At 49.9% G+C, this 12,372-nt stretch overlaps 1 protein-coding gene across 2 annotated transcripts in view; it reads right to left on the bottom strand.

The window, feature by feature from the left end:
* Nucleotides 1-11,410, bottom strand: part of ABCC6 (ATP binding cassette subfamily C member 6) — a 47,541-nt gene extending 36,131 nt beyond the window's left edge. The window contains exons 1-7 of one of the 2 annotated variants that reach the window (XM_078074767.1): nt 11,294-11,410; nt 10,039-10,221; nt 8,279-8,404; nt 8,017-8,145; nt 5,725-5,850; nt 4,512-4,573; nt 1,614-1,745 (exon numbers count right to left, since the gene is read on the bottom strand). In XM_078074767.1, the coding sequence (XP_077930893.1) occupies nt 1,614-1,745; nt 4,512-4,573; nt 5,725-5,850; nt 8,017-8,145; nt 8,279-8,404; nt 10,039-10,221; nt 11,294-11,329 (794 nt within the window). In that variant the 5' untranslated portion in view covers nt 11,330-11,410. Of the gene's footprint in view, nt 1-44; nt 109-1,613; nt 1,746-4,511; nt 4,574-5,724; nt 5,851-8,016; nt 8,146-8,278; nt 8,405-10,038; nt 10,222-11,293 lie in introns of those variants that run through there. The other variant, XM_036115488.2, reaches the window with a different exon arrangement.
* Nucleotides 11,411-12,372: the final 962 nt, after the last annotated feature.

Below are 12,372 nucleotides of genomic sequence, written 5' to 3'. Positions count from 1 at the left end.
CCCAAATAACAACAACAGTAAAACACCACGTGGACCAAACATACCTCTGTGAACCTCATCTGGTCAGCAAGTGGCTTGTTCCTGACTTCTCAGGATGACGTCCTCTCCCTTCCCCCCAGAATTGCGAAATACTTTGGAAATAAAACCAAAGTTCTCTTCGTGTGTAATCAGTCAGCTCCGAAAATAACTGAGCTGGATCTCGGTCTGGCCATGCCTTCCTCCTTTCTTTCTGTCAATTGCTACGGATTCTTAAACTGTTGTGAAGAATGTTTGTGTCCCAAGTTCTCGTGCCCCAAGGGGAGGTGACAGCTGGGAGAGAGTGGGCAGGACCTTGAGGGTCCTTCTGAATGAATTCTGCCACTTAAAAATCTTGTATGAGTGGAGGGGCAGGACAGCAAGATAGGCCTGGAGAATGAGTTGCTGTTTTGATTTGCTCATATCATTTACCCCTTTTGCGGAATCACACCCTACTGTGGCTCTGAAGGGACCGCCAAGTATGGGGGCCTGACCCTGGCTATGGTATTGGTCCCTGATTGGCACATGACTGGAGCCAGCCAATCAGAGGCCTTCCCTAGCATTTTCTATATGGATGCTAGGAGAGACACTCATTTTGCAGGAGTTGCTACACCGGCAGGATATGAGATAGGCTGCGGCACAGACATCAGCTGAGCTGAGAGATGGAGAGAAAGAATTTGAACATTATGCAAGTCCCTGGATCCAGCCACACCTGAAGCTAGACTACCTTCTCAACTATGTGAGCCAATAGACATCTCTCTCCCTTTTTCTAATTTGTAGGATTCAGCTATCTACAACAACTGCCCCAAATCCTAGAGTATACAGGAGAACCCCGTAACTCTTCCCACAGAGCTAAGTCACTTTTGTCTGTCCCCTGAAACACCAAGGTCACGTGATTTGTCCAAGGCCATCAACTACGCAATGGCAAGACTGCATTTAACCCACGTTTAATGAATCCTATGTTGACCGCTCTTTTCTGTAGGTCAGAGGTTCCCAGACTGGGTTCCTCAGAGTCAGAGGGGACCACAGAAGTTTCCAGAGATGCCACAGAGGGCAGGAGTGAGGCAGAGTGGACAGGACTAGAAAGAGCTTGAAATCCTCTGGATAACGGATACTGTTTGAGCTTTTACCATTTTTGAGGTATTCACTAAATTCTTTTCCAAAATCATTTTTTTTTTCCTCCCGCATGAGCTATGAGCCAGGGCCTAATGGCATGCCCATTGAACGGATGAGAAAACCGAGGACCAGGAAACCAATCCCTCAGGTTAAGTAGTAAGTAGCTGCATGCATGTTATGGACCACCACCCAACCCTCCACTCCCCTACTCCCCGCCCCCCCCATTTCCTGCCTGCCATCCCCCCATTCAAGCTTCCTTCTGGGGGCCCCGAGGAGCACCCACTGTGTCCTTTGAGAGCCTGCAAAGCTCTCTGGGAGGAAACGTCCCTTGACCCTAGTCAGTTATTGCTTAGTGGGATCGGCTGTCAGGTAGGGGACTATGGCACTGGAGCCCAGAGTAGGGTCTGGGGTTGTATTTGGGGCCAGATGATGAATTTTGCTCACCAGGCATGGGGCCACGCTCTCATTTTTCACACACTCACCGCTGGGCCGCACTGCAGTTCCTTTTCCATTCCCTTTCGAACTGGGAAACAAGTTCTTCTGAGGAGTTTTCTCGGCTAAGCGACCAGAGGTCTTCTGGCCCCAGCGGCTTCCTGTAGCCCCTCCAGACCAGCCTGTGAAAGGTCACCAGGGCAAGCTCCCGAGGCCATTCCCCCTGCAAGGTCCTGACCTGGTCCAGACCCCTCTGCACCTCTGCTGGCCCCTCAGGAAAATGAAAGCAATTAACCTAACCACACCTAACATTTGTGGGGCACTTCCCAGTTTACAAAGAACCATCTCATTAAATCTCACGCGATAACTATTGATCCATTTTACAGATGAGGAAATAAAAAATCGAGGCTCAGAGAGATTAAGTGACTTAAACAAGGGACGACCTGCATGGCGAGGGAAGTAAACCTCCCTAGGCGTCAGATGTCCGGAGTTGGACACCTGAATTCTACCCTCAGCTTTCCCTGTTATAAATTCCTTTCCTGAGCTTTTCTTTATAATACTTGCTGCAATTATGATTTACTTTTTTGGTCTGGTTATTTATTGAGTGTCTTTCTCCATTACCATTGAATGGTAAGCTCCACAGAGACAAAGAGTATTTACCTTTATTCTCCTCCTCTGTATCCTTGCCTCCTGACACAGGGCAAAAGGTTTGTCAAGTGAACCCACTTACCAGGTCTGTGACCTAGGGCAAGTCACTTCCCATCATTAGACCTCAGTTTTCTCACTTGAAAATGAAGTTTCCCAACTTGAGACTAGTACATGAGATGATTGTAGATGGCACAGTGTTGGAGGAGGTCATGGGGAGGACGTGACCTCTGGTTGTCCTGTAAGCTGGACGGGGGCAATCGGAGTCTCCTCACCTGTCCCCTGTCCTTGGAATGGATGTTCTGCCCACTCTGCCATTGCAAGGAAGCAGCCCTGAGACAGCAATGTGTTATCGAGACCGTCTGGATGGTAGATGGGACTGAACCCTGTTGAACCCTCCGCATAAACTAAGATTCTGGCGGGGAAGGTGCAGAGATCTCCTCGTCTTGTGGCCGCCCAGGAAAAGTCTCGCAAGTTCCCTTGCTTATTAAAGCTGCCACCTGCCAATAGGAATGGCCTTCCTCTTTCTTCAGTCTCTCCTTGCCTTCCAGGTATGGGGGCCAGTTTGCGAACCAACACACATAGACAAGAAATTAATTACTATAGACTTCTGTAGCGGGAGTGTTGCTTCTCAGGTCTCTGTGATCTTTCTGGTAATACCAAGGAAAAGGTCTTGTTTGGTGCTGGTCCTTAGTTCCCCATCTGAGACTTTCCAAGTTCCTTTTTCTTTTTTTTTTAGAGAGGTGGGGGACAGACGGAGAAGGAGAAAGAATCTTAAGCAGGCTCCATGCCCAGCACAGAGCCCAATGCAGGGCTCGATCTCATGACCCTGAGATCATGACCTGTGCCGAAATCAAGAGTCGGACGCTTAACCGACTAAGCCACCCAGGTGCCCCTCCAAGTTCCTTTTTTTGTTTAACCCAGGGCAAACTCAGGCAATCTAGTGCTGATCTAGAAGTTATTAACATGGCTTGGTTTTCACTGGAATTTTTGGGGGAGGAGAGCTACATGGCAAGTGATTTAATAGATTTTTCCAACTTGGCAGTGATAGAAAGTTTCCTTTTAAAAAAGTTTATGAAGGGGCGCCTGGGTGGCTCAGTCGGTTAAGCGTCTGCCTTCGGCTCAGGTCGTGATCCCAGGGTCCTGGGTTTGAGTCCTGCATCAGGCTCCCTGCACAGTGGGGAGCCTGCTTCTCCCTCTCCCTCTGCCTGCCACTCTGCCTACCTGTGCTTCCTCTCTGTCAAATAAATAAATAAAATCTTAAAATAAAATAAAATTAAAAAACCAAAAAAGTTTATGAAAGTATAAAAACTGAGTTGATTTCCAGAAAAAAGACATTAAGTAAAGAGAGGACAATAATACCCCAATAAGGCAAAAAGCTTGAAGAATGGTCCATAAATGCCATGTTTGGGAGACAGAGGGCTAGGTCCTCTCTAGAGCTGGTTAGCAAACCTGTATGCACTTCCCACCCGTTCCTCACCCCCTAGAGCATCCTATTCTTTGTGTATTTACCAACCACTTTGTACAATACTCATTAAGGGCCATACGCTATGCTAAGTGCCTCACAAGACTTATTTCACTTAATCCTCAGCACCCTACAAGGTAGATGCTATTATTATCCTCATTTTACAGGCACGGGGACTGAGACACAGAGAGGTTAAGTAGCTTGCCCAGGGTCCCACAGCCCGGAAGTGGTGGGGCTAGGATTCGAATCCAGGTGCTACCAAGATCTGACTGCAGTGTGGCCAACAGGGGACCCAGCAATGTGGGCGCACCCTCAGCGCCTGGCACGCTGGCCCTGGAGAAACATCTGTGTTCTCCACCAGCCTGGGAGCCTCTGGGAAGTAGAGATGCGGTCTTTTACCTCCTCAGTGCCGGTGTTTAGCACACAGTAGGTGCTTCTTAGCCGTTGGTGGAATGCATGAAGCCAAGTAATTGATACAGTTTTGCTGAGCACCTGCTGCGTACCAGCACTAAGCAATTTACATTTAATGAAGGTAGAGTTGTTCCCCTTTTCAGAGGGGCAAACTGAGACTCTGAATGTTTGCCATATGGGCCGGCTAAGAGTGAGAGCCAGGACTCAAACCCAGACCTCACTCCAGTGGAGGAATGGGAATGGGATGTGGATATTGGGCACATTGAAATCTGACAGAGAAGCACCAAGGCTGGGAGGAAGAAAGCCTGGCTGACCTCCATAGGCTTGGGAGGAAACATCTCGGGGGGAAAGGTGGGATGACAAATAAGGGCAGCAAATGCAGGAGGTGGGGGCACCACCTCAGCCCCTTTCCTGCTACTTTACTTACCCAGAAATCCACCAGAACATGACCCTGGAGGGGAAGGAAGCTTCAGCCTCTGGACATGGGTTCTGTAAAGACAAGAGTTGGGGTGGAGGGAGGACTCGATCTCGTGTTCCATGGCCAATGTAAGGCAAGGGAACCAAGGTCAGGAAGACAGGAGGAACGGTCCATGAGCTTGGTCCTGAGAGTGCTCATTGACATGCCCTGCCTACTTGTCGGAGGTGCTTGGTGCTTCCTAGCAGGCAAGGCGAAAAGGGACTACGCCACAAGTCTGACAGCATCCACAAGAACTGTTTCCCAGAGGAACAACTGTTATTAATACTGAGACCAAGAAGTTCTCAAAGCAGGAGCATGCATGACACAGACACTAACATCCTTGACAATATCCCTCAGGGAATACGGCGAGAAGATGCAGAGGGATCCGTCCTGAGACCATGCCAGAAAATTCCCATGCATCTACACCCTTCACCAATAGGGCACAAGACTGCCCATGTCACCATATGTGTACCATTATGGCTCATTATCAATTTTTGATTTTTTTCTTCCATTCTCCTAGAACAAAAAAGCTCTACCAGAGTTTTCACTTGATTACTCGCATAGCTGAGCTTTTTTTTTTTTTTTTTTTTTTGAGGTGATCTCTCCCTCAGAATTCTTTCCTGATTTCACAGGCTAGCTCAGGGCTCCCTGTTGTCAACTCTCGTGGGCCATGAATTCTTCCTGCAGGGCCCCAGTGGTAATTTCACACGTGTTTGTAGAATTCATGTGGTTAACATCTGGTTCCTCAACTTGGCTGTTAGCTGCGTGGGGATGGGGACTGCATCTGCTTGTTTACCCTAGGTCCTCAGCACCTAGCTGGGGCACAGAGCATGAGCTGACAGACTGCAGCCCCCTGGCCCAGATCTGGCACACTGCCTGTCTCTGCAAATAAAGTTTTATTGGAACACAGCCAAGCTCACGCCACAACAGCAGAGTTGAATGTCAGAAAAACCATATGGCCCACAAAGCCTAAAACATTGTCTATCTTGCCCTGATCAGAAAAAGTGGGCCAACCCATGGCATAGAGTAGATATACAATACTCATTCTGCTGAATGAAAGAATGAATGAAACATTGTGAAAGGCTTGTGCTCTAGTCTAGCTCCCTTCTGTCCCATGGGGAGACCGAGACCAGAAGTGGAACAGGGACAAGGGAGGCACCGGGTTGGAGGCACGGCAACTTACAGACTGCTGGGGGTCTTCAGGGAAGAAGGGTGGGTGATCAACAAGGCAGGACAGCACAAACTGGGCTACCACCAACGACAAGCACAGGTAGGTCGACAGGTGGTAGAAGGGGTCGCTCTGGAAGCCCTGTGGAAGAGAAAGCAGAAGTCCCACTGAGTCTGGAATGCTTAAGTCCGTAGCCTGAGCAGCAGTCTTTATAGGCATTGTTTCATCAAGTCCCTCCCTACCCTGACCCTAGCTGGAGTCTCCTTGTTCTGTTCACTCACGTGGAGACTGGGGCTCAGAGAAGCGACAGCACCTTGCTCAAGGGCACACAGAGGATCTGATCCAAACCACAAGCTTTTGCTGTCACGCCACGCCATGATTGCTTTGACGTCCGTTGCCCCTCCAGTCAGAGCCCCTTGTTTTCCCATGCTCAGGTATGTGGTTTATGCAGAACTGACTACATTCCAGGCTGGGCAGGTGACTGAGGTCTGATCAAGGAGAATGTTCCAGTCCCCTGGCTACTGTGATTGCGTTAGGAATGGATGCCGGACCCACACTGGGCCAATGAGAGCTAGAACCATCGGGAGATCTTCCACCCGGTTTGCTACACTGGAGGAACATAGGTCTGGAGCAATTGGTGGCTCTTGTTGCCACCCCACTGGGGAGTGAAGCTAACATGGCAGAGCCAAGAGACAGAGAGAAATGGAGATCTGGTGTCATCTGGACACCTGGATCAGCCAAGGCCAGGAGATCCCCCATTTATGAGCTAATAAATTCCTTTGGAATTTTTCCCCTTTAAGCTAGTGTGAGTTGAGTTTTTGTGGCTTAAAACAAGAGCCCTAGTTTCAAATTGCAATTCCTCTACTGGATTTCTATACTCTTCTGTTTTTGTTTTTTGCAGATAGTAGATAATTTGATATTCCAAGTACATTACAGCCCACCTTCCCTATACTGCTATTTTTACTACTGTTTCTATCGGGTAGGGGAGATGGACTTGGGCTCTGCACTCCTGGGCTGTGTGACCTCAAGGAAGCCATTCACAATTCTTAGCCTTGGTTTCCTCATAAAACGGGACTGTTGGAATCCACCACAAGGCGTTCTTGCGAGAACCCAACGAAGCCATGATGTAAAGAGCCTGCCCCGGGGCCCGGCGTGGGGCTGGGGCTCCAGAGCATGTGAGTTCACGATATTATTATTTCTGTGATTTGTCCATCAACTGTGGGACCCTCGCTTTTCACAAATCAGTGGATGGCCTATGGAATTTTCCCATCAGTTACAAACTCAGTTACAAAGATTACTTTGTAAAAATCTGTCCCTAAGAACCGAATGGCGTTCCTCTGCCTTTTCCTTTCAGGAGCAGGATGGCGCAACCATTTAGCTCAAGAAATGATGATCTACAGCCTGTTGCAGTGGGCTGCCCGATCAGATGTCTTGGGTGGGCATGCCGTCTACGTGGGCAGTTTTCAACTGGGGCAAATCTGTCCCCAGTGGATGTTTGGCTATGTCCGCAGACATTCTGGATTACCATAAGGGGAGGTGTACGGTTGGGATCTAGCGGGTGGAGGCTGGGGATGCTGTTCAACACCCCAAAATGCAAGAACGGGCTCCCGCCGCCCATCTCTTCTTGTCCACTGTGTCCTGAGGTTGAGAAACCCTGGCCTCTATAAACCTTGAAGGCTCTGGAAGGCGGGTGCAGAGATCTATTTGTCTTGCAGCACCTGGGACAAGCCTCGTAAGTCCTCTCGCTTACTAACCCTGCCCGTACCGTCTGGAGTGCCCTGCCTCTTCCTTCATCTGTCCTTGTGTATGGGGCCACTTTCAGATTTCACCCGGGAAGCTCCTGCGGTTGTGAACTGGCAGTGTCCCTGTGCCCCGGTTGGGGGAGGGAGGGGGAAGATGTGTGAATAGATGCGCCGTCTGGGAATGTGGGACACGTGGGCCTGAGTCGTGTGGGAGCTTGAAGGCACGGATATACCGGGTGGCGGCAAACGTGGACGGCTGTGTGCAGGTGTGAGTGTCTCAGTCTGTGGTTGTGAGATGCACGAAGGGGGGCATAGAGGTGTGAGTCTGGGGTGCAGGTAAAGTGTGTGACATGCGCGTGTCAGGCAGTGGGAATTTGTGTCCGAGAAAAATGTATGGGATGACGGGTGCACCTGTGTGAGGGAGTGCACCTGTGCATCGCTGGAGTTTAAGCAACCGTGGTGTGTGTCTCTGTTTAGACAAGAAGTCATGTGTGGAAAGGGGAGGAGGAAGGACAGGGCCCAAGGCTTGCAACTGCCATATCGGTCCTCCCGGGCCTCCACTTACCCCTTGCAAGGCCAGCTGGGCGGCACTGGTAGCTGGCAAGGGAAAGCACAACAGCCAGTATCCAAACAGCACCCCGGATGCCCGGACCCCCTTCTTCCTCTCCGTGTGGATCAGGAACATGGCGAAGCTCTGGACAGGAGAGTCAGGATGGGCCCCTTAAGGTGGGGAGGGAGAAAGGGAGCCCCGCTCTGCCCCACACCCTCCACCAGGGCAGGAAAAGCCACAGCCAGAAGCAAGACCAGCAAGCCTGGGTCATCATTACCATCGTGGTGAGCCACACGGTGGGATGAATGAGGAATTCTGGGGCCTGGGGCGTTCCCCGCTGGATTCTCCAAAGAGCCACAGACACGCTGGAGGTGCACAGCATTATGAGGGTGAGCCCAAGCACCTGGGAAACAGGCTTAGATAAGGCTGGTGGGCAAAAAGAAAAGTGATGGCAAACTGGACAGTGACCCCGTGCCCAACTGGACAGTGGCTCTGGATGAGGCACCTGTTAAGGTACCAGTGTTATAATTTAACAGTGCCAATGTAAAAGATGCTTAAGAAAAAGCAGGAAGGGCTGTTGCAGATGGATCTTGACCTGTAAGTGTCCTATAAATAATGCGCCACAGGGGTCTGAGCCAACCCAGTGTTTCCCAAAATGCAGGGGTGGGGTGGGGTGCACCAAGAGTGGACAGGAGAGATGCTTTATGTATGAAGAAGTGGCATGAAACGACATTTGCTCAGCAGGTGAAAAAGTTCCACTCTCTTCGAGTCCCTTTTGAGCCCTCCTATTAAATCAAGGAGAAACTCTCTGCTGGGACTGGTATGTCTCTAGACCCTTCTCTAAGATGCGGTGGTCTCTCTTTTGAACGAGAGAAAGCGACACGGTGCATGCAGGTGAGAAAGAAGACAGGACCTGGGCGCATTGAGAAACTATTGTAAGCACCTCAGTTAGTCCAAAGCAGGGCTCAAACTACTACCGGCAGGCTGAGTATGACACGCTGCCTGTTTTTGTATCATCTGTGAGCTAAGAATGGTTTTGACAATTTTTTTTTTTTTTAAGTAGGCTCCATGTCCATCGTGGAGCCCAATGCAGGGCTTGAACTTACGAACCCGAGATCAAGACCTGAGCTGAGATCAAGAGTCCAATGCTTAAGCGATGGGGCCACCCAGGTGCCCCTGGTTTTGACATTTTTTGATCATTGAACAAAACTCAAAAAAAGTACAATGTGTCATGACATGTAAAAAGTATATGAAATTCAAATTTCAGTGACTATCGAGAAAATGTTACTTGAAACACAGTCATGTCTGTTTATTCACTGTTGCCTGTGGCCACTTTCCTGCTGCAGAATAGCTGGGGTGGAGACCACATGACCCTCAAAGCCTCAAATATATACTCTCTGGCCCTTTAAGGAAGAGCGTGCAACCACTTGATAGGTGGTCAGCAATAGGAGAAAAATTAACAAGGTGTTATGGGAATAAATGAACCTTGAAGGACATTCTTGTAGAAGTTTGGAGAAGGAGCGGATGAGCAGAAAGGCTCACAGGTGGAAAGCCAGTGTTTCTGTAACACGCGAAAACAAATACATTACAATTTTAAGAACTGGTTTTTAGAACTGCCAGTGGAGAAGCATGAAAATCAACATGTGACTGTTAAAAAACTTAAAAAGTTTATCCCAGCACCATCCTAAAATCACCTCGTGGATCCCAGGAGTAGACACTGCACACTCTGGGGGAATGCCAGGTGATGGTGTTCATAAACTGGCCGGGAACGTACGAGGGTCTAGATGTGTGTGTCTGCAGACGCGTGGATTTTATTATCATGGAATCTGTGTGGGACGGATCTTGTTCCACAGAGTTTTTCCTCTGTAGCCTCTGGAGTATTGCTCTGTTTGATGAACAGGTTCCCCTTCTTATCCCCACACTGTGTGTTCCTCGAAAGGAGGAATGTCCACTTCAGGGGTCTCAGCCCGGTTCCAGCCTGCTCCCCCCCACCTCCCAACCCTTGTCTGCTTACAGGCTCCCAGAAGCAGCAGTTACCAGTTTGGCCTTGAAGAGCAGGGACATCCGGAGGTAGCCTCGGCCATGGCGGTGGAGGTATAGGAGGTAGATGGGGCCAAGGACCCAGAGGTACATAGGGGGCACCCAGACCCCTGCCGTTTTCAGGAAGCACACATTCAGTAGGTGGGCAGCAGTGGGCTCAGGCTCCGTCCAGTTCCAAACCTGAGGGAACACCAGGGCCACCCTTGTAATGCTACAATGCAGGGGTCCCAAACTCACCTGATTAGGGAAAAGGCAACCTTTTGGACTCCTTTTTTTTTTTTTTTCCCCAAGATTTTATTTATTTATTTGACAGAGAGAGAGAGAGCACAAGCAGGGGGAACGGCAGGAAGAAGGAGAGGGAGAAGCAGGCTCCCCGCTGAGCAGGGAGCCTGATGAGGGGGTTCCATCCCAGGACGGATCATGACCCGAGCTGAAGGCAGACCCTTAACCAACTGAGCCACCCAGGCGCCCCAACCTTTTGGACTCCTAACATTGACGTGAAAATGGGCCAAGCACTTTTTGGAGTACCTTGAAATTCTCAACTCCTTTAATGCTAATAACATCAACACTAAGAAGTAGAAACAACTATCATACTGATTTTGCATAGAAGGAAGCGGAGGCCCAGAAAGTAAATAGTTTGGGTGATTGTCATCCAGGTGGAAAGTGGAGGTGCCAGTTATCTTTCTTGACTGCTCCCCACTTCACCACTGGCCAACACTAGGAACTTCAACCTCCCTGTGCCTCAGTTTCCTTCCCGGAAAAGGGGAGGGGTGGTGTGAAGAGATTCTACCTCTAAAGGTTGCATTAAATGGGTTAATACCAGTAAAGCACATAGTAGGATGTTGGGCACAAAGTAAGCCCTCAGTTAACATCAGCTATTATTACTGCCTTACCTACCTGGCCCCTGAAATCCTGGGAGTTGGCGACTCTCACTCCTACCTACCCTCTGAACGTCACTCCCCAGAGTCCTTTGCTAAGAACCTGGATCAAAGAGGAAGCCAGCCAGAGAGGCGGGGGTCCTGAAGCTTTTATGCAAATAGAGGTCAAAGCCCGCCAGCAGCTGGGAGGTCTGGAGGCCCCATTAGCGGGGTTGGGGTCTGGGGAGGGGGGGCACGATCTGTTAAACGGGTCGCTGTTCTTCTGGCTGAGAATTTAGGGGTCTCTCCCCTCCCCAGTATCGCCGCCTTAGAGAGCTGTCGGAGAGATCTACCCAGCCCGGAAAAGGAGAGTAGGACAGGAGGGGGACACTAACCTCCTGTCCCACACAGGGCTCTGCAGGCGCAGCCATCGCGCGTCTCCCGGTGCCCGTCTGTCTGTCCGTCCCGCAGTATGTCGGTCGGTCCCTGGGCAACCTCCTCGGCCAAGCTCCGGTCCTGGAAGGGGCGGGGACTGGCAGGCTTGGCTGAGATTTGAGCTCGGGGATTGCCAAGCCCAGGGCAAGGTCCCGCCGTGCGGCAGGGGTGGGGCGTGAAGGGGTGAGACGAGGCGATTGGAGGGGGCGCCGGGGGCGGGGATCCCGGAGCCCCAGAAAGTGCAGCTGGTATCCCGGTAAAACCCTCCAGCCCCGCAACAAGTGGGATGAACACTGTCTGTAGGGAGATTTTCAGATCACGAATAGAGTTTAGCACAGCGTCCAGCACACAGTAAATGCTCAGTAAGAATTAGCGATTATTAGCATTAGTGGTGTTATTTCATGCATAGGTTACTAAGCAGGGGATCCCAGTGCCATATCAGAAATATAATATGGAAAGATGGTTGCTACATGCTAAATGAAAAAAAATTATGATACAAAACAAGCTATGATATTTTTGCAAAAAAAAAAAAGTATATACTTAGGTTGTGGAAAGTGGGGAAGGAAGCCAAATCTTTCCCTTCCTCTTCCTGCTCCTTAAAGCAAGGTGTGTGTTCCCAGCCAGCAGCTCTTTTTGGAAAAACCCCTATGTAACCTATATGCATAGATGAAAAATGGAAATGCACTGCAGCAGTGATCATGGGAATCCTAATTTTCTTTTCTTTTTCCTTTCCTTTTCTGTTTTTTCTTTCTGCCACAAGCATGCATTCCTTTCGCGAGAGAAATGAAAAGACAGCTTCTTCAGGTGAGCATCATCTGCACTCCCCACACTGCCCTGTCCCTTCTCTGCAGGTTTTTACCCCTGCCCTCCTGCATGCCCTCCACTGTGTGGGTTCCCCCTTTCTTTTTGGGTTTCCTTAACCATGGTCTGGGAGGGTGCCTTTCAGCTGTCCTCCTGCCTGGGTCTTCTGGAAGAGCAGGGACACAAAGAAAAGCTCAGTTTTGAAGCTGAAGGTGGCAGGTCTGCTGTTTACATTTAT

The sequence above is a fragment of the Halichoerus grypus genome, chromosome 6 (genome assembly GCF_964656455.1).
Source record: "Halichoerus grypus chromosome 6, mHalGry1.hap1.1, whole genome shotgun sequence".
Taxonomy (NCBI): Eukaryota; Metazoa; Chordata; class Mammalia; order Carnivora; family Phocidae; genus Halichoerus; species Halichoerus grypus.
This window is presented reverse-complemented; position numbering and strand designations above follow the sequence as displayed.